This window comes from Bos javanicus, chromosome 5 (assembly GCF_032452875.1).
Source record: "Bos javanicus breed banteng chromosome 5, ARS-OSU_banteng_1.0, whole genome shotgun sequence".
Lineage (NCBI taxonomy): Eukaryota > Metazoa > Chordata > Mammalia > Artiodactyla > Bovidae > Bos > Bos javanicus.
Window position 1 is genome coordinate 70,053,444 of NC_083872.1, and position 22,497 is coordinate 70,075,940.

The 22,497-nt window shown below is 49.4% G+C and overlaps 1 protein-coding gene across 1 annotated transcript in view; it reads right to left on the reverse strand.

Annotated features, from left to right (window-relative positions):
* NUAK1 (NUAK family kinase 1) overlaps positions 1–21,958 on the reverse strand; it is a 79,376-nt gene extending 57,418 nt beyond the window's left edge. The window contains exon 1 of the mRNA XM_061417188.1: positions 21,372–21,958. Coding sequence (XP_061273172.1) covers positions 21,372–21,614 — 243 coding nt within the window. The 5' untranslated portion in view covers positions 21,615–21,958. The remainder of the gene's footprint in view (positions 1–21,371) is intronic.
* Between the last annotated feature and the right edge of the window lie 539 nt (positions 21,959–22,497).

A 22,497-nucleotide genomic window follows, 5' to 3' on the forward strand; every position in this document is an offset into this window, starting at 1 on the left:
CGTAAGTGTGCTGGCAAATCAGGATCCATTTCACAGCACGATGCGTGATTTCATTCCATTTGATGCCAGGGAGCTGTCCTCACACAGACATGCTAGGGACGCAGTTTGCAATCCAACTCAGTCCAAACCTTGCTCCAATTCCTGAAGCCTGATTTGATATCACACATGAGTAGGCATACCTGGGAGGTTCTTATCCCATTTTTTCTTAATTCACTGAAAACACTTCTTTTAAATTTTAACTTCAGACTCCCACTGGATCAGTGACCCCGGGAACCAATGAAAAAGAGACAGAAAACACCTAAGAAACAACATTAGTTTTCCAAAGGGAGAGGAAATTAGCTAATTGAGTGGCTGATCCAGGTGAACAGAAGAAAGAAAAGAAATTCTTCATGTCTTAAGATGGTAGGATACACATAACACACACACACAAATGAAAGGGCAAGGCTTTAAGTTTTCCTTTTTTTCCATGGGTGATTTCACAGACAAGTGAAAGAAGGGAGTCTTCAGAAGTTATTTTTATCCTGACTCAATCCCCCTTAGTCTGAAAAGGGATGCATAGCAATTAGGGTGCACAGACAGAGCAGACAGGAAGGAAGAAGAGGATGGGCTGCAGTCGGTACCCCCAGAGGCCTCATTCATCATCTCCTCAGAAGCAGCAGCTTCTTTCTGAGGAAGCTCGCAGTGGCTCTCAGTGTCCATTAGCCAGAGAGTTCACAGGCTGGTCCCTACTCCACAGCCCCCCACACACACCCCCACAATCCATCTGGATGCTTGTCAGCTCCCTAATTACCGCCCTACCATCCTTCCAGGGATGCTGTCACAGCGGGACCTCCGGCTACAAACATACAGACCCCACCCAGCACTGACAGCCCGACTCTCAAGGAGCAAGCTCAGCCCCCTTGCGTCCGCCACCACATCAGGCCGGCTGCCTCCGGGACCCTCACCCAGCACCCATCACTCAACTCCCACCCCTGGGGACACTGGGGCAGGGTCTGTTGGTCTCCACAAGGACTCAGGGAGCAGCCTGGGTGTGTCCATGCCCCTGGACATTTGTGCTTGTCATTTCCTCTGCCCAGATCCCTCCATTACTGTCTGCAACTAACTTCTCCAGCTGACCACCTCCTCCACATCCACCCCCTGCAATGAGCCCCCATGGCACATACACAGATCCCCTTTCATAACCTCACTCACCATTACTTGTAGCTTTCACTTACACAGAGACCGTTAATCTTTTATTCACTGCAATGTCTCCAGTGCCTAGCAGGTGACTGGTGTTTTGTAAATGCCAAAAAGCTGTGTCTGAAATGACCCTCCCGCATATCAAAAAGACCTTTATAAAACCCTAAAACAATAACAGGGCATCTTATTCCACCCAACCTAGCCCCCAGCTTCCTGTCACTGACTCCTCTCTTGCTGAACTCTCAACTGTCAAATCCCTACTTATCCACAAATTATTGAGCCTGAAATTCCTCGTCTTTAAAATGGAGTGGTAATAGTGCCCACTCCAGAAGGGCTGGAAGAGAATTCACAACAACAGCTAATGGTAATCATAATAATCACCAGTTATCAAGCCCTTATTGTGTGCCAGGCACTGGGCACCACTCTGTTAAACCTCTCCACCGCTCGCTCACTCATTAAAGTCTTGCTAAAACATTATTTCTGCTTGCTTGATTAATTTAAACTGAGTCTGAGGGAGGTGAATAACTTGCCCTAGGGCACACGACTAATGAATAGGAGAGCTGGGTCTCACTAAACCCAAAGACCACATTCCGAAATTCGGTACCAACACTGACAAAGCAAGGAGCACAGGGCCTGGCATTCAGTGCATGTTTAGAGAAAAAAAAAAAGAAAGAGCTGAATCAGAGTCTCTGGAGATGCAGGTCCCACCAAAGCCACACTGCACTGCTTTGTCCTCACCCTAAGTCTTTTCTTTTTTTAATTTAAATCATTTCATCTTCAAAAACACAACTGCTGCTGTTCCTTGCTGCTCTCTGTGGGATCAGTCAACACAGCTGAACAAAGGCCAGAATCAGACAGGAGGGTCTGGGAAGTGCACCCCTAAAATGATGCAACAACGAGTCAATTCTCCAGCAAGCAATTCTGGGAAATCTGCTCTGGATAAGGCACTGATCAAGGTTTAGCAGATCATGGGCCTACCCTTCCGGTTGCTTGTAATTCCCTGGAGAGGGCAAAGAACAAGTAGGCTCTGTCCTGCCCTGCACCTGTTCATCCTTCTACTAGTAGGAGCACCCTGACTTTGCACTGGGGATCACCCCTACCCCACTGGATACAGTTTTATAGAGACTACCAGACGAGATGCTTCACGTTCCCTGTGCCAATGAGTAGACACGTGACCCAGGGTTTGGCCAAGGAGATGCTCTTTCTAGGACTCTGAGTCCCTGGCAAAGGGTTCTTTTGTGAGGTAACAGGCAGAAACTGATGTCTGTGTGCAGAGGCAGGGCCTCGTGAGAAGTCCTTCCCTGCCTCACTCCCCATCTCCACCCCTGAGTCTCACTCTTGCTCCTAAACACGGAAACGAGTCCCACTATGCTCAGAGTATGAATTGTCCCATCCCCAACAAAGAGACCCTGCCCTGTCCCCTTATACGCCTCTTGTTGTGAGCCTTACTCTCCATCACCTCCAGTATAAGATGGACCTCTGACTACTTCACTTCACTAGTACTAGTCAAAATACCATCATCAGGACCCAGGAAGGTTAATTTTTACAATTTCCTCTCACGCCCCAATAAAGCCAGAGTAAATTATTATGGAGTTTTGCCCTTTTCTTTTCTGGTTGACAGGGGGTCCAGTCAGGTCATTTTGATCTATCTTGCAAAAGAGGTACAGGAAGTCCAACTATATTCTCTGCCAAATGATGTTCACCCCTATAAAATATGTGTGTGTGTGTGCTCAGTCATGTCCAGCTCTTTGCCACCCCATGGACTGTAGCCCACCAGGCTCCTCTGTCCATGGAATTTTCCAAGCAAGAATACTGGAGCGGGTTGCCATTTCCTACTCTAGAGGATCTTCCCAATCTAGGGATCAAACCCGAGTCTCCTGCATTGGTAGGGGATTCCTTACGACTGCGCCACCTGGGAAGCCCCTATAAAATATTTACCAGTTGTTATAAACTGAATTGTGCTCCCCTCCCCCCAGCATTCTTGCCAGGATAACCCAATGGACAGAGGAGGCTGGCGGGCTACACAATCCATGGGGTCACAAAAAGTCGGACGTGACTTAGCGACTAAACAACAACTGCCATGTATACAATGTCATCCACTTTATTTTGCACTTTCTACAGCCCATAAGGCAGGCTACTTATTTTGCAGAAGAAGGAAACTAATACTGGGGAAAGGAGTGCCCCGAGTCCCTGCAGGTCATCAATGCAACATCCCAAGTTCAACCGAAGTACCTGAATTGTGCACCCAATACTACCTGGGACATACCTGTTTCCAAGTGTCATCAAATGGAACCACAGGGAAAAGAAGAAACACCCCAAGTCCTAGCGAAGCTTCCTTTTTCTGTCATTTAAACCTTGGGGGAAAACTAGCTCAGATATAGAACTATTCCCCGTGGGCGATCTGGCTGGAGAGCTAATCAGAGCAATTTGAGTGCACGGCTAAACGAGGACACCCCTTCCTGGACCAAGCCTTGCCTTTATGGCAACACTTCATAAGAACCATTCCCTTACAACAAAACTGTCAAATCCAGCAACCACAGGCCAGAAACATCCCAGCTGAAGCCCGCCAAGCTGCTTTCTGATGTACTGTACACACAAATACCAATATTCCCCAGATGTTCTCCATGTAAAACATTTGGTTTGAGACACAGCCCTCCTTGCCCCAAAACTCTTACATTTGTTTAATGGACTCATACAGTTCAGCTAAAATATCCTGGAGCCGACATCTGAGGCCAGCCAGGCTCTGATGCAAGCGCCCCATCTGCAGAAAACACGAACAAGTAAATAAGACCGTCCTCCCCGAGATTTATGCACCCTGCATCTCTAAGCAGGTCATAAAATGTAAGCTATGTATGGAGACCGATGCAAGTTGCTTTCAAGTGTGTTTCTGCGTCCATCTTGGTATTAATCTAAGACTGATGTTCAAAAAGACAGTAGGTCTGGCGTGCTGAAGAGGAGGCTGCATCCTGCTTCTCTTTTTTAAATTAATTTTATTTATGTATGTATTTATTTTTGGCTGTGCTGGGTCTTTGTGGCCGTGCAGGCTTTAGTTGCAGCGAGCCCAGGCTACTCTCCAGTTGCAGTATGCGGGCTTCTCATTGCAGTGGCTTCCCTTTTGCCGGAGCACGGGTTCTAGGGCATGCAAGCTTCAGCAACTGTGGTTCCCTGGCTCTACAGCACAGGCTCAATAGCTGTGGCAAGCATGCTTAGTTGCTCCACAGCATGTGGGATCCTCCCAGGCCAGGAATCGAATCTGTCTCCTGCGTTGGCAAGCGGATTCTTTTATCACTGAGCCACCAGGAAAGCCCTGCATCCTGCTTCCTACTCCTTCAGAAGTTAAAAAATCTGTCACTTGAGCAACCTAGGTGAATGAGGTGAAGGTAGGTTTTCTCCTGGTTTTAGTTTTCCAAATACTCCGAAGTCATTTATCCCTTAACCCACAATCTGGAACACAGGCAAAATGTGAACAAAATGGAAAATGCAGTGGACCCTGAATCAACAGAACCAGCTCACCCACATACTAAACTGAGTGAGTCTGGCTGGCCCAACTCCCCCCAAAATGGCTCATTCCATTACATGAGAAAACAGTACTTTTCTAGATTCACTGTCACGATTCTAGACTCTAGGTTCATTTCTAGATTCATTTCTAGATTTGTGGCCCATTCATCTCTGAAGATTGTATGAGGAAGGGAAACAAACTCTTAGAAAAGCCACTCCAAGAAATGGCCCAGAATCTATCCACTGAGCCCCTGAATATGGTCGCCCAGCGTCTTCCTGCTACCATGGTTCTAAGAAGCTTGTCATGGCAAATCTGTAGGGAAGTGGGAACATGAAACTAGGAAGCCACTACAGACAGCCTCACTGATGGTTCAAGGCAGGGTAACTAGCTTTACCTTTCATCTTTAACTTTTCTGTACCTTGTGAGTTTTCAGTTACCGAGCATGCATTATGTTTGCTAGAGGTGAAAGAAAAACATTATCGTGTAAAAGGGTCACAAAAAGTCATGGAAGCTGATGAAGGAGCAGATTGAGAAACTATGAACAGCAGGCATGGGATCGCCACAATACAGCACTGAGAACAGTCTAGAAGTTCCCCCAAAGACATCAAGAAAATGTTTAACTACCTTCGAGGTACTTTGCTTTAAGAAGGAAGGAAGTGTACATCTTGAGAAATCTTGAGAAACATTTCCTTAAGAAACGGCTACAATTTTTTTAAAAACACTGGCTTGTACATGGACGAGTTTCAATTACCTGAAAAAATATATACGGAGCTCTCTTATAACTTTTCAGTATTTCCACTTGACCAATGCATCAGACTAATGATAATTCTCCACTTTCTTGATTGGGACTCATGGCAGGTTGAATCCTAGAGACTGCTGGGCTGCTTTCTGCTTTTCCTGCCCTCCTCTGTACAATCAGCCAATGACCAACCACCATCCCAGCCAAGCCAACTGCCCCAATATGGCAGCTTCTATAGTCCATGGGACATCTCATCCTCCCAGTGTGTGAAAGTGAAGAATGAAAGTCACTCAGTCATGTCCAACTCTTTGTGACCCCATGGACTGCAGCCTGCCAGGCTCCTCTGTCCAAGGGATTCTCCAGGCAAGAATACTGGAGTGGGTAGCCATTCCCTTTTCCAGAGGGTCTTCCCAACTTAGGGACAAAACTCAGGTCTCCCGCATTGCAGGTGGATTCTTTACCATCTGAACCACCAGGGATGCCCAAGAATACTTGAGTGGGAAGCTTAATCCTTCTCTAGCGGATCTTCCCAACCTAGGAATTGAACTGGAGTCTCCCGCAGCAGGTGGATTCTTTACCAACTGAGCTACCCGGGAAGCCCCCTCTCCTCATCCTCCAAAAAACACCAGCAAACCAGGCTACAACTGTAACTTCCCCCACTCAAGGATAAAGATCCCCAGATTTCAGAAGTGTTTACACTCATTATTGCCAAGAAAAGGCGAAATGCAATGAGACAATGTATAAAAAATGCCCAATACTGTCCAACATACAGTACATGCTACGAAACTGCTTTTTAAATTATTGTTATTAACAAATAGGCCATATGCAGAAATGTGTGTAAGTAAAAATCCTGCAGCAAAACCTTCCAAATACAAGGTTGAGAGGACAGTGTCAGAGGGCAAAGGGAGACGGGGGTTGGGAGACAAGGAACAGCTGTAGCCTCTTTTGAAAGGGGACAATTCGGGTCACCCCAGTAAAGAAGTCCCTCCAAATGTACTTCTGTAGCACTCAGGGAATCGATTTTGCAGGATGGAATTATTTCCCTGAAATAAACAGACGCACAAAGGTCGCTACAATTGAAGCCTAAAAAGAAAACAAGCCAGCTGCCGATTTACGGGCAGCCTCTGATGCAACGGAGCAAAAGGTCCCCGGCTCAGGTCCAGTGGGATGGCTTAGGCCCCACCAGCCCTCCCTGGAGGAAGGAGGCCACACAGGGGAGGGGCCTTGCCTTGCTGCGGGCAAGGTCCTAGGGTGACCAGGCACAGAGGGGACACCTTCAGGAGTTGCAGACCCTAGGGCCCCTGTTGTCAACAGGCTCCACCATGGACTCAGCTATGCACTGAGGCATCTGTTCAAAAATGGGCCCCATCCTCGAGAGCTTCTAAAAGAGCCCTAGGCTATTCTAATGCTCAGCGGGATGGAGAACCCACAGTGTAGGGGGAAGAGCCCACAGTGGGGTCAAATGTGCCTGAGTCTTTAACTCAGGTGCTACCCTGCTTCCTTGAGCAGATGAGTTACCCTTTCTGAGGATCAACTTCTCTAAGCGCAAAGTAAGGATAATGGTCACTTCACGACAGAGTCACTGTGAAATGGAATGAGGCATGGAAACACTTACGGAGGGTGATTATCCTACCAAGCTCACTTTATTCTCCTTCTTTCAAGGTTCTCCCAAGAGGGTCAGGAGTTCTGGCATCTCTCAACTCTAAGGGGTTGCCTGCCTTGCTAGGTGGGGGGAAAGGGCACATCGTTCCTTATGTTGAATCCCCCCCATCATACACACAAAATATCCACACTCAGAACCCCTACTGGGTGATATGGGCTTGTGTGCTAAGTCGCTCCAGTCATGTCTGACTCTTTGCGACCCTATGAACTATAGCCTGCTAGGCTCCTCTGTCCAAGGGATTCTCTGGGCAAAAAAATACTAGAGTGGGTTGCCATGCCCTCCTCTAGGGAATCTTCCCCACCCAGGAATCAAACCCACGTCTCCTGTGGGCTCCTGCATTGCAGGCGGATTCTTTACTGCTGAGCCACCGGGGAAGCCCCGAAATAGGCATATTCTATAGCAAAACTATGTAAAGAATGGAGTCCCAAGCAGCAAAATGAGGGAACAGCTAGTTGGTAAGATTTGCTTTGCTCTTCCTGTCCAGAGGACAACCTAACCTGGGGGCAACACTTTCTTGGGAGGTCCCTGCCCCTGCCTCTGTCTCCTCTATGAGCTGCAAGCCTCTTTCACCTTCCAGCACCACACAGGGCAAGGTCATCTTAAGCCCAAGGGAATGTCTGAACGAATTATGCTCCCTGAAGCCAGGGATGGGCATTTGTAGATCCACAGAGTTCCTAAGGCCTACACGTGTTAAGTCCCTAAACAGGCATTTCATAAATATACCTGGAACTTTGATTCTGAGTAACTGGCAGAAAAGGATATAAAGGCACATTTGACTTTTGGGGAGCAGCAGCTCAAGGCCCAGTGACTGAGAGCAGCAGATGCACAGCACTTCAGGGTTGGAATTCCACCTGCAAGTAGTGTCAACATGGGCCAGTGACTTAATTTTCTGTGCCTCAGTTTATCCACTGTCAATTGGGGATGATAATGCTGGGCATCTCTTAGGGGGACCATGAATTAAGTCAGTGATTCAACAAGCTTAGACTACTGCCTGACCCAATTCCTGCTAAGTAATTGTTTGCTATTATTATTATTCCTCCATGGGATAATAACAGACAAAGAGATCTCAAACTATGGCTCCAATATAAAGGTCTGCGGTCTTAGGAGGGCTCCAGTTATCACAAAAGGTGTGGAGTGAAGAAAGTGGGGTGATATATCCTCAGATGAATGCAGAGAGCTTCCCACTGTTGTGTTTCCCAAGGACACACCATGGACCAACCCCATCACACTTCCTTGTGGTATTTGGTTAAATTGCTGAAGACTCCCAGGTCTCCATAAGTCCCCCTACCCCGCTAGACCAAGCTCTCTGGGGTGGGTGTGAAGGATGGTACATTTTAACAGGCACACCCAGAGACTCCCATGTCCCTGCAAATCTAAGAGCCCTTAGACTGGCTAAGCTCCTTAACTAGAGTCATGTCCATTTGCTCACCATCACAGCCTTTAAGCCTTGCACAGAGTATGCCTGACATATACTACATGCTGGACAGGTATCAGGTGAATCCATTCAAGCGTTACAACTCTGTAAGTATTCAGTCAAGGTCTGCTATATGGCAGCTACATGCAAAGTGATGCTAAATCAGACAGACAACTTCATTCATTTACTCAAAATCTTCACCATGCTTACTATATACTAGGTAACTGTACTAGACCCTGGAAATGCAGAAAAGATGATGAATGAGGTTGCTTAGAGGTAATTACAGATGGTGACAAGAGCTATGAATGGAGCTAATAAACAAGGAAGCGGATGGAGCATGCTGTCATTAAGCTCAGCCTCTAGAGCAACACCATCCTTTAGAACTTTCTGTGATGATGGAAATTATCTTCCCCACACTGTCCGATGGTTGCCACTGGCCCCGTAGGGTTATCTAGCACTTACCAAGTGGCTTAAGGAACTTAAGGTTTTCATTTTATTTCATTGTAATGAATGTTAATTTTAATAGGCATATGTGTCCACAAGAGACAGTGCAGGTCTGGAGGAGGAAAGAGATTAGTAAACGGGAAATTATAACACAAGGCACTCAGTGCTATGCCGGGGGGTGAGGGGGGTCAAGCACCATGTGTTATCAAATGCCTCTCACCCAATTACCAGATGCTCTAACATTCTCTGGCTCTGGGAATCGAAAGAACAAGGTCAGGTACAAGGCATTGTACTTGGGCTGGAATTTTTATAGGCCACGATCAGTTGGAAGTGGTATGCAGCCCGGCCAAGCCCCAGAGACCGTGGTTCAAGAACATCCCATGATCCACCAAGCCTGCCCACAGCTGCCAAAGAGATCTCTCTCGTCCCGTCATTCCGCTGACGGTCATTTTGTCCTTGGCTACAACATCCCACTGGGCCTTGCATGGATTTTACGAGATTTCTTTGCTTCAAGCATAAGTACGAATACAAGCCTCCTAAATTCCACCGGAAAATTGGTGGCTAATCCAAACATTTCATAAAATTAGAACTCATTGTGGGGCTGAAAGGAATTCAGACTGTGCCGCCACCAGAGAAATGCAAAATATTTGTTATAATTTCTTCCTTCATGAGCTGTTTCAACCAGCAAGGGCTCTTTCAGCTTGACATTAAAGAAGGCGGTGGGGTGGGGAGGGGAGGGATGGGAGAGTTTTTGTTTTTGTTTTGTTTTCTTTGTGGTTTGCAAAAAGCATCACCAGATGATGAAAAATCGAGGAATCCTGCCGGCCTCCCTAATCCCTCGGCTAGCAGGGATAATAACTGTCCCCATCTCGGCTGCATCTTGGCTTTATAAAGAGGGTGTTTTTCCTGGAAAATTATACTTTTGCTCCTTAACTTTCTTCTTGGGCTTTAGTGACAGAATTTTTGATATCCTGAGATTTCATCAGCAAGAGAGATACCTGCAATCATTCATTCAGGCATGCATGCAGGCAGGTCAACAATACTGATTTGCCAGGCACTGTGCGAGGCACTTGGGCTACACCAGGAGACAAAACTGGTGAAAATCCAAGCCTTGGGAGAGCCCGCCTTCCAGGGAAGGGAGACCAACAACGGAGGATTCAGTGACTCCCACTTTGAAGCAATTTGGAGACCAGACCTAAAGGCTCACCAATTGCAGAATCTGGATGGGGCTGGAGTGGAAGTCCAAATCAATCCTAGAACGCTCATCTCACAGAGAAAGTAGCTGAAGAAGTACAGAAAAGGGGATATAATTCTCCCAAGGTCAAGCGGCTCACATGGTGCAATGGAGGAACCAGCCCCCAAGCTTCCTGACCACATCCCCAGACTCCTAACACTCCACAGCCATTCAACCAACATGGACCGCCTTCTTCCTGTGCACCAGACACGGAACCAGGCACCAGGAGTAAGACATGGAACAACTGGCTTCACAGAAACAAGTTCCTCCAGTTGCTATTTTCACAAGCCCGGAGACAACAGTGAGTCTGGCTGGCTTCAGTGGGACTCCACCCCTGGCCCCTAAGTGTGTGTGAAGAACCAAAGCAGGAAGCTGCAGAAGATTCCAAGGATCCACACCTGTGAGAGGCCCAGCAATTACTACCTCGAACCTGAAGGCAGATGGCCCAGGCCTAGAGCCCAGCTCCATGACTCTGCGAAAGTCATGTGACTTCTCTAAGACTTTCCTTCCCGGTCTGCAAAATGAACATACTAATAATGCAGGTTCAAAGGAGAGAAGGCCCCTAAAGTGGTTAGAACAGTGCCTGGCATACATGCACCGTTCAATGCGTGTTTCCTGCTATTATGATCATTAGGGAAAGGATCGTCCTTCCACTCTGGACCTTCCTACACATTCAAGAAGGTGGCTACGAATCAGTGGAGATTTCCACTTCATCCCTCCCATCTCCAGGATTGATACCACCAGCTGCCAGCATGCCCACTCACACACTGATTCCCTCCCAGAGCATTCCATTTGATTCTGCCTGGGAAACAGAGATCAATTAACTGTGAGGAAGACGCAAAGTGAGGTTCTCCTGAGCGGGTGCATCCTGCCTTTCCATTCAAACACATCCATGTGCTGGGCTGAGCTCACCAGGTCAACCCAAGTCTCAGTCTCTTCCCTCCCACGGCTTCTGCTAAGTGAGAAAGATTCACTTTCTAGTCTACCCAGAGCTAGACAAGCTGGAATGTTACATCAAGGACCGCTGAGAGCTTCTCAAAGTTTGCTGGCAGCTCTTCTAGTTGATAACCAGAAAGTCAAGGCTGTATAACCAAAGTATCTAATACAAAGAGATGAAATTCTAAGAGATGAGAGAAAGGGAAAAAACACACAACAGGGAATGGGTCTCCTTCAATAGACGGGCGGGAGGGGTAAGTGCGCACCACAAAGGCTGGGAGGCTGGGGATGTAGAAATGACAAAGGGCAGCTGCATGTTCTAGAACCCAGAGCTGGTTGAGTTCCTCTGGGGCAGAGGCTATACTCTGTCCCCTTGCCCCGGCCACCCCAGTGCCCACACAGTGCCTGGCACAGAACAAGAGCTCAGCCAAAATGTGCACAAATATGTTTAAACGTGCGACCTGGGAGAGGCAGAAGGAAAACTGACACCTGTTTCTACTTCTTGGAAGCCATCTAGAGTCACAGCCGAGAGCTCAGACAGACGTGAGTTTCATTCCAGCCATCATCCCCAGGTCGTCACAGACAGTGCATCCCTGGGGGCTTCAGTTCCCTCTGCAGTAAAATGGGGGCTGTGATAGCATCTCTCTTGGAGGAGGGAGGGTCTAAGAATGACCAGGAATTCAGTGAGACGATGCAGGCAACACACTTACCCCAAGGCCTGGCGGATATAAACTGCTCCACAGAAGTGAGTCTGATGGCGTGACTTCATCTTTAAGGATGGCAGAGTAGTAAACATGAGCATCTATTCTGCCTTTTAAATGAGGCTGCCAAAAACATGCCTTTCCGTGGGGAGAGGGCCTCCTCCTTGAAGCCTTGCCTCCACCCACCTGTCCCCCAGATGAAGGAACTCCCTGGATGCCGAATGCCCCCATCACTGCTAAAAGCACGGGGACACCCAAATGCACAACAGAGAGCAGAGGTGGCCACAGGCCTCCAGCCTCCAAGGCAAAGTCCCCTAAACTAAAAGTACCCAAGGAATGAGTGAAGATCCCATCAAGCAACCCAGCAGAACATGAGACTGCCTTCCTCTGAATCCTGAATAATAACAGTCTATAATTATTGACAACCAGCTACATGTCAGGCACTGTTCTTGGCACAGTCCCTGACAACCTGGGAAGTAGGTTCTACCATCATGCCATTTTATAGATGAGAAAACTGATAGCTTCTTTGAAAGTATTTTCTAACTCACATGGGTTGTCCAGAACCCACTTCATAAACAAGCTTAAAAAGCAATGTCTGCCTTGAGCTGAAAGGAAATGCAGGCTCTCCCTACACTTGACAAAGCCTGCACCAAACAATCTTAAAAGGGTTTGGGGAGCCAAAGATACTTCCCTTTCCCGCAACAAAGAGACCTCCTGCCAAAAACCAGGCAAGAGGAAATGAAGTCTGTTTCATCAGTTCCATTCAGCAAATCCCAGGATTCTCTTCCTATGAGCTGGCAGGGACCTTGCTGAGCATTTTGTCTTGGTCTCTCGATTTATAGGTGAAGAAAAGGGATTCAACACTGGGGCACCTACTGTGTGCTGTCCCGTGCCCAGGCTGCTAGAGATACAAAGACAGCTGAGCCCCTGTCCCGCCTTTCCCAAGAAGAGGGCTCCTTCAAGAATAACATTTCTCTATGGGCCAAACACTTTTCTAAGAATTCGACAGACAATTCGTTGATCCTCACAACCACTCCCCATTTCATAGATGAAGAAACTGAGTCTCAAATTTACACAGGATGTTAGAGCAGGGTCTCAAACCCCAGTGCCTGGCTCCAGAGGCAGACTCAGAACCACTCCTTTTGTACACTTTCCTTCCACCTTCCTGTAGGAGCTTGGGGTTATGAGTGTCCTTGGCAGCTGGGGTGAATCATACATGAACTGAGCCCAATCACAATGAAATGACAACAGCCAGCAAGGATTCCCTCCAACCTGCACCCATCAGTTGCCTCCGTGGCTTTAGAGTCAGAAGAACTAGCGATACACAAAGTGTGACACCAGCGGGAGGGGACGGGATCGTAAGGAAACACTGACAAAGCAGCAGCTCCCTTTTCTTACGCTGGGGAATTGCCCCTTTGGCCACAGAGATGCAAGCTGCGCTCTGAGCCATCTGGACACCGCCCTTCCCCTCCCTTCCAGGGAAAGAGGGAACCAACCATGGCGGCCTCTTAGCACCCTCCCATTAAACACCTCCGGCTGCCCCTCAATACCTCTAATGAAAGTAAACCAAGTGGAATTCTTTTCTCAAGTTTTAAAGGCAAATCACGACGGTGTTTTTTTCCAGACATACATTAACTCTGCACTCCAGCTGGTTTACAATTCTTTAAGTACTTGATTTACAACCCAGGGAGAAAATGTTTTGAAAATCTTGCAAATGCATTTTGCATCTCAAGCTTGCCTACTCCCAGAGCTGATCACCGGGGATTCTCAGACAGGGTGGGGGATGCAGTGAAGGGGGGCGGTTGCTGGTGGCTCCCGGAAGTGTGGGAGTGACCAGGGAGACCAGAGAGTTGCAAAGAACTGCGGGAAGCAGCCGCCAAGGGTGGGAATCAGCTCCCTTCTTCCTCCCTGCAGCCTCAGCGCAGAGCTATGATGGAGAGGCACCTGGCCATGCTGGGCCGACCCTCCACAGCTGTCCAAAGGGTGATAAGGAGGGGGGTGACCCGGAAAAGGGGGAGGATGGGGGCCAAGGGGCCTTCCCTGCTGCCTCCCACCTCCACAGACCCCTCCCTTCTCAGGACTGCTGGTGCACTCTTCATGCAGCTGTTTATTCATTCATTCATTCATTCACACTGAGCATCTACTATATTGCCTGGCTACAGGCCAGGATGCAGTGGTAAGACAGTGACCCTGCCTCCCTCCTAATGGGGGAGGAAGGGGAGGGTGTGTGTACAGACAAATCATCAAACCCACAAGCTCTGGAGGAAACTGATACAGGCCCAAGACAAGAGGATATGGAAGCAAGAGTTGGGCAGCCAGGCAGGACTTGAAGGATATGCAAATTCAGAGTTTAAGTCCTCAGCCACCCATGCGAAAGTTTAAAGCAGGGACAGCCACGACCAGGAATAAGAAGGCCACCAAGGTGCTCATTGCTTGCACTTCTCACTAGCTCTGATTTCCAAGAGCCTAATATGCACAAGCTCTGCATCGGAAGGCTCCCAGTCCTACTTCTCATGGCAATCCCACTTTGTTGCATGTTGGCAGCCGCATTTTCTAGAAGAGAAAACAGAAGCTCAGAGGAAATATGTGATTTTGCCCAGGATCATCCAGGTGCTGAGCCGCAGGGGAGAATAGGAACCCAAGTCTGTCTGATTCTACAGCCATTTCTTCCTCCTCATTCATACCCTTGTGCTGTGCTCAGTTATTCCAGATGTGTTCATGACACGCCCCAACTAAGTCCTCAGTACCTCCATGGCAGGACTTGTCATATTCTGTTCTGAAACTTCCCACTGTCCTGGGCACTTTAGGAAGCCCTCGGGAAATATACCTTGCCAGAAGGAAAGGAAAAGATGGGACGACCCCAGTGGAGGCTGTGTCTTCATGATAGGGAATCTTTAGCCCAGCCCCGGGTTGAACATGCAGTTAAAAGTTTACTGAAGAGCCTCACTGTGAAGTCAACATCTGGCTGCCTCTGGACCATTTCCAGAGAATTTTATCAATACAGCCAGACTCTACTCACGGGTGGGTCATCTGGCCCGGCCCCTCCTGGGCCCTGGGCCTGGGATCTTCTCATTCCTGCACTGCACAGTGTCGTCTGGGCTGGCGGGATGATAAATGCATTCTGCTTTAAAGCAGATACTTCGCAAATCATAACTTACAGATGCTCCAGGACTTTCATGTGGGAAAGACAAATGAGACTTAAGCTGTCTGACTCCGGGGCCACTGAGGACAGGAAGCCACAGCCAGGACGGCTCTCTCCTCTCCACGAGCACAAGACCGAATGGGAATTCGAGCAGGGAAGGGTCTGCCTGACTTTGCAGACACTGCTATGTTACCCGCCATTCATTTCCAGCCATTGTCTTTTCAAGCCCACAAATCAGAAAGCTCTTTGAGGTCAGGGGTGATGACCTACAGCTCCCATACCTCCTGAAATAGTTACTCACTATTGTATTCCCTTCTGTGCCATCCCACAAGCCTTTTGCCCGGGACCTCCTATGTGCCTGGCACTCTGCTAGGAATGGACAGCAGATCCAAGATGGCTGGATGGGACTTGTCAGCAGACAAGACACCTTGACTCAATCCTTATCTCCTGCAGCTTCCTGGGAGGAAGTGAGATCAGACATCCTGGAGTGGTGAGGGAGCACTTCTGTCGCTGCAAAGTGAACCAGCTGACCTCCAGAGGGCCCCAAGGGATTCCAGAACCTGAGGCTGCTGAAGGCACAAAGAACTCAGTGTGTGCCCAGGAGAAGCGCTCCTGGACCTGCTTCATTAACAGACTCGTGGCCCAACAAGCAGACCTCTCTCCCCGCCCTCACCCCTGACACCATTCCGATCTTTATCTTCTCATAGCTCAGCTCTTGAGAAAACCTCCAGGTTGGCTCCCTGCTCCAAGCCAGCACTGCAGATCCCTGGGCTCGGAGCCCTGCTGTGATCAGCCCACCTAGGGGAAGGGAGCTGGCCACAGTCTTCACGTTCACACTGCCTGAGTCCAGGCCCCGACTCTGCTGCAGCGTGTGACCTCAGCAGGCTAGCGAACCTCTCTGTGACTCAGCCTCTTCATCTGGAAGATGAGACGATTACAGGATTGTTATGAGAATTAAATTAGTTAAATGGACCTGGCACGTTATAAGCACTCAAGAAGAATTAGCTGCTATTATTTATTGTTATTAAATGTTATTATTATCCCCCTATTCCTATCTTACCTGCCTTGCCTCCTACTGCATAAAGCCCATATTCCAAGACATCTGGCCTGCTCACCCCAGAATCTGCCCTCTGCCTGAAAGCTTCCATATTTCGGTCTTTGGAAATACAAATCAAGGGTCATCTTCAACAGCCCTTGCCCTCCCTAATCCTACAGTATTCCCTGGCCCTCTCTCAATCCCCTTCCTGAACAATGAGAAACCTCTCAGGAAAAGCATCTCCTCATGGCTAGTTCTCTTGAATAGGAGCAAAATACACATCCAAATCCGGAGGTCACAACAAAGATAAAAGGTTCTCCATGTCTCCAGCAGCAGTGGGTCTCAAAATAGACTTGTCTGATGCTTCCTTGCTACTTAACCCTGGGCAAGTTACTTAAACTCCCCAAGTATTGTTTTCCCCATCTGTTGAATGGGTCTGAGGTGAGTGTGTGCCTCTTAGGGTCATGGTGACAATCAGACATGAGAAAATATCTGTAAAGCACTTAGCACAGCCTGACATACCCCAAACTCTCAAAAATATTGGCTGGTAGTAATAAGAGCAGTTGTGGCATTTGAGGGAGGGGGTGTTCCTATCTAGCATGGCACTCAAGTTAATGAACTGATCTTCAATGAGCTATGTTTCAACTTGAAAATCTCCAGAAGTAATCAATTCCTGTACAGAAGAGGTACCCACAGCCTAGCAACTGCTCACTCTTGTCTCTTCCACCAGACTATAAGTTCCTTAGGTCTTATCCATGTGTATGCCCCAGAATTTAACATGGTGAGAAGCATATGGCAGATGGTAATAAATCTTTGCTGAACTGAGCAGAATTAGTTCAATATTTGTAAGTACATTTCATCATTGCTACTAGATTATAAACTCTTTTTTTTTTTTTTAGATTATAAACTCTTTAAGAGTAAAGATCATGTCTTGTTCTAGTAAAGATGTATTAAATGAGTGATGGAGAAATACCAAATGAAGAATCGGGTTTTTTGGACTCAGCCTACTCAGTTACCAGCTGTGCAACCTCAGAGAAGTCACTTGACAATTCTGTGCCTTATTTTTCTCACCTTAAGGATGGATGAAAAGTTTGGACTACACATCTGTCGAGGTCCCTTATACCTTAAAACTGGATTTGGGCCTTAGCTGCAATATGGTACCCCAGCCACCCTGCATATGACAGTCATCCACCCCTGGTTCGGCAGGCCAGCTTACTAATTTGCACCCCTGAGCTGCAGTTTTCCAGCATCAAGCTATGAATAACTTTGGGCCAGTGCTTAAAATGCCCACTTTTAGTCAAATCAGTTGCTTTGCCGGGTAAGGATGCTCCATCACCCATCCCAAGGCATCATAGTAATTTGGGGGCACAACTGACCCACCAGCTCTGCCATTCCCATGCCAGACCCTCCCGGAGACCTGCTTCCTGCTCACACCACACCTCAAACTACTCACAAGAGATAACTTGGAGCAGAGAGAGAGTTGAACTTAGTTGACGGTGAGCTGATCGCATAACACCTCTCCCCAAAACGTTGTTTATTTTTGCTCTTGGATTTTTTGGCAATTCTCAGTGCAGCCTGAGGGTCCAGGGAGCTTGGCTCAAAGAAAATGCCATGTTATAACACAGGGCCCGCTCTGCAGCCCTGCCCGAAACTGTATCAAAACGAAAGTTGTGCAATAAACAAAGCCCAAATTCAAGGCCTTAGAAATGTGTTCAGATCCTATCAGAATCTGGCTGATGGTCTTGGCTTCCTATGGGTGCACTTCCCTAATTAACCTGAAAAGTTGCTTATTTCTCCTACCTCTCTCTGAGTGAGTTAATTGTCCAATGCATCATGCCTCTCTGATGGTCTTAAAACCTAAATGAAAGTCCAAGTGAAATGAAGGGGGAAAAAATCTGCTAAAAAAAGAAACTGAATTTGCTAATTTCCCCTTTTAAGGCTTTCTAAGGGCTTCCCTGGTGGCTCAGCTGGCAAAGAATCCACCTGCAATGTGGGAGACCTGGGTTCAATCCCTGGGATGGGAAGATCCACTGGAGAAGGGAACAGCTACCCACTCCAGTATTCTGGCCTGGAGAATTTCATGGACTGTATAGTCCATGGGGTCACAAAGAGTCAGACACAACCGAGCAACTTTCACTTTCATATAGGTTATTTTATTCAATTCTTACAACTAGTTCATGAGGTGGTACTATATTAGCCCATTTTACAGATGAGGAAATGGAGGCTTCTGAAGGTTAACATAGCTTGCCCAAAGTCACAAAGCTAGTCAGCAATCAGTCAGGATTTGAATATAAGCCAGGGCTCTTAGTCCTTCTGCCAGAGTGCCTCACTTGTGCAGCTTATAAACTCTGGAAGAAGCCACTTTGAGTCCTTTCTCATAGACATGCCCAGACAGTAGCAGCAAGACTACATTTGGGATGAAAAGGATGCCTGGAGAATGCCTGGACCACATAGAGGACTGGACCAGCTGACTCCAAGTTCCTGATTCTGCAAACTCTCTCTTCCGAACTGCCTTTCACAGAATGCTGATGCTCCGTGGTGTGCTGTTTGACTCAGAAGGCCATTCCAGACGTGCAATTAAAAGCCACAAGATTCTTAAACAATTCTCTGTCTCAAGGGTGCTGATTTCATAGCATCTCAGGCAGCCTAACACCCAGCACTGTACTTGGGCCACTTGCGTTGGCAAAGCAGCTGAACGGCGCGGCGCCTCTTGGAAAGTGCTCGGAAAGGCTTGAGTACAAACGAAAATAAAGCATCACTTTGCAATTCTACCCAAAGACCTAAAAGGCAGAATTGAGACAATGTGCTCTGAATTTGGAATCGCACCTCAAAAGCAAGTGGATATTCAGTGTATCCTTGGAACCACAAGAAAACTCCAAAGTCACACTTCAGATGAAAATTTCTTGCTGCTCTTGACAGATTCTGAGTCACCAAGCACTGTACAGGCAAGAACAACTTGCTGACCAATTTTTTCTAACGTATGTTTTATTTTCTGTCCAGTCAGGCATAGGGAATTTTCCACCTGACAATTTGTTTCTCACTTAAGGTCTGACACCATCTGTGAGCAGTGTGCTCCACGAGGGGGGCTGAGGGGACGGAGTTGAAGTCAAGGAAGCCTTCCCTTCACTCAATCTGTTTTCTCATCTGCTTAATGCATCTACTTAGATGATTTTGCTAACATCCTAAGCTTATCAGGTAGAAAGCAGTCTGGGGATTGCCAGTTTCTGGATGTGGATCTGCTACCAGATTGAGAATCTTTACATAATCTTTGAGTAAAACAAGAGATTGAGCTGTAATGAGTAGCACAATGGGAAACTGAACGGAGAGCTGGACAACAGAGGAGGACTCAACAGCTTGCTGTTGTGAAATGAGCCTCTTCCGTTCTCAGGGCGCCCCCTAGTGGCCATTCGATTAAATTCCGAAGGAATGTTCAGAGTTTCTGCAAATAAAGGGAAAGAGACACCCACCACAAGAGAAAGGCAGGCTCGCGCCTACTGATGCAATCAGTCCCTTTCGTTCTATCCTAGTCCGTGGATCAGACAGCTATCAGAGGGAATACCTGAGGCCCCAGTGAAGCTCAGAAAGATGTCTGCCATAAGACAAGCTTTCACTCTTGCAGTTGGCGGCAAGCTACTCAGCCTTCCGGAGTCTGTGCCCCCTCACAGATCCCAGACACACCCTTACCACTCAACCCCTCACAAGCTCACATCCTCAACCTGCAGCTCCAACCGCGTCTGGTTTTCATTACTCCGCTTTCGAACTTCCCAGCATGATTCTTCAACAGCTATTAAGACAACATGAGCAAGGAGCTAGGCTTAGGTTTTGCTTATTCAACATCCAGCCTGGGGAATATCACCTCAGACAAAAAGCATGAATGAAGCGCACGTTTCTCAGCCTCCTCTTCCACAGACCTTCGAGTGTGCTCCTCAAAGGACATTCCTGCATCTCCTCTTGAAAATTTTCAATCTACAAAAATGGCACCTGCCCTCTCGACTACTTGCTATAGATTTTGTTGATAGGAGACAGCTTTAAAATACTATGTACAATCTCTCAAATTTCCAGTTAATCTATAATGGACTTTAATTTTTAGGATCTGGGATAAAGCTGTATCAACCCAAAGAGTGAAGCCTAGAATGAAGGAATTATCCAGATAAACCAATATTTGAGAATTGGGCTGGCTGAACTTTCTGATTGGTGTCAGGTTTTGTCCACAGAACTGTCACTGCACAGATGCAAAAGAAAAATACTGACATCAACCCACCACTTACTTTATTCAGCAGCCCATTTTGCTTTTCCCCTGTGATCATTTGTTAAGTTTATAAGCAACCCTGGGCTCCCAAACACCCCCCAAAAGTGTGCACAAGGAGTTTCATAATTACTTCCTGACTTTGGCCCTCAATCGATTAAAATCCATCTGATAACGCTGAAAATGAAAGAACCATGTTAATTTTCTGCCACACACCACACAAAATCTTTCTGCAATAGTCAGTCACTTTAAACCCAACCCTCTAGCCACAAGCAGCGTGGATTGCAAGGGCCTGTTCTGCAGAAAGGAAAATGACAACAAGCCAAAGTTGGGACAATGCAAAGACTCCAAAGCACTCAAGATGTTACTTGGGGCTGAGTAAATGGCCTTAGGACCCTGGCAGGGTTACAGCTGTCACAAAGAGTGGGGAGGCTGGGTCAGACCCCTTACACAATACAGCAGTCTTGCAGCCGGGGCCTGAAAGGCCATTGAATCTGCAACTCAGTGTGGCTATCCATGCCCTAGGCATTTCAGTCCTTCCAGAAGCCAGCAGCAAACTGTCACAACCCTCAGGCATGAGTGTTGAACCTTCACTTCTATTCCCTAACCTTCTCTCTTAAAAACAGGCAGGAGTTCGTCCTCCCTTGCAGCGACCTCAGCACCGCGGCGACGGGGACTGGGAGGATGAAGGGGAGCGGGGGATGGGGGGGGGGGGGGGTCTCATTCATCCATAGGATACGGGACCAGGCGAACCAGCTCCGAGCTGCGGATGTGGCTGTGTGTGGAGTTACAGCAATAAGGCATTCCAGGGCACGAATGCGTGCCCGCGAGGGAGACCCCAACGGTCCCGATGGTGCAAAGTGTTTGCAAATCATAAACACTACTTTGCTGCTGGGATCAAAACCCCCAAAATATGCGCAGACAGGATGTAACAAGTGTTTCGGGAGAAAGACACGCCTGAGCCACGGGGGGCTGGAGCGGCGGGGGCGGGGGTGAGAGTGAGGAATCTGTCTGGGGGTTCCGGGGAAGCCCCCTCTCGGACCAGAGACCCCCCCTCTGCGCCCCCAAACCCCGTCGCGTGAGCGCTGCGTCCCCAGCCGCGTCTAGACCGAGCCCGCCGGGTGTCCCCCCAACTCACCACTCGGCCCGAAAACCTCTCGGTGGCCCGCTTGACTTTGCCGTAGGTGCCTTTGCCCAGGGTCTCCTGCAGCTCGTAGCGGTGCTTCAAGTTGTGTTTGTGGTGATGCCGCTTCACACCGTGCGGCTTCCTGGGTTCCGGGGTCGCCGCCGAGGGGGCTGCACTCGCCCCCGCCTCCGGCGGAGAGCCTGGCGCCCCCGGCCCCAAGTCCGGGCCGGCCGCGGGCGCAGCGGCCCCCTCCATGTCCGAATGCAGGGCAAGCCGGGCCGGAGAGGGCAGGACCGAGCACAGCGCTCGCGGTGTCGGGGTCCCCGCCGAGAGAAAGCGGGGCGCGCTCAAGGTCGCCCCCGCAGCATCGGGAAGGCGGCCGGCTCCCGCCGGGGCTGCGGCTGGGTCACTGGCGGCGGCGGGGACTGCACATCTGGCGCCCCCGGCGCGCACGATCCGCGCACCGCCCACCGGCCGCGGCGAGCTGCGGCGCGTCGGGCGAGGTGGCGGCGGTGGCAGGGGAGGCGGTGGTGTTCGCAGAAGGGAGGGGAGAGGGGTGGCTCCGAGCGCAGGAGGGGGAGTGTTATGTGGGGCGCCGCGCCCCCAGACCCCTCCCCGGGAGGACGCGCAGACTGGGCGGGCGCGGGGGCGGGGGCGGCGCGCGGGCCGGCCCCCGGGGAGGGGGGCTAGGGGCGGCGCGGCCGGGGCTTCCCCCCACCTCCCGCCCGCCTCCCGGGCCCGGGGCCACCCCGAACTGGGAGGGGGATGGAAGCGTGTCGCGACTCGCCCTTTGTGCAGCGCCGGCTAGGCCGTGCCGGCGGCCAGGGGGCTTTGTCCTCGCTCGGCTGGGAAAGAGACGGGGGGGTTCCCAGCCCGGGCGCCCCCTCCCCCGGCTCGCCCTCCGCAGCCGCCGCCGCTACCGCGGGCTCTCCGCCGCCGCCGCCTCCTCGGACTCCGGCTCCGGCCGCTCGGCCTCCCTTCCTGCTCGCGCCCTGGCTGCGGCGACGGCGGCGGCTCGCCGAGCCCCGGGGCCGGGTGGACGAGAGCGCTCGGAGCCGGGGGCCCCCGGGGCCCGCTGGCGATCCGGCCGGGGGCGCTGCGGGCTCGGGCGCCCCTTCATTTTCTTTTGGGTGTCGCC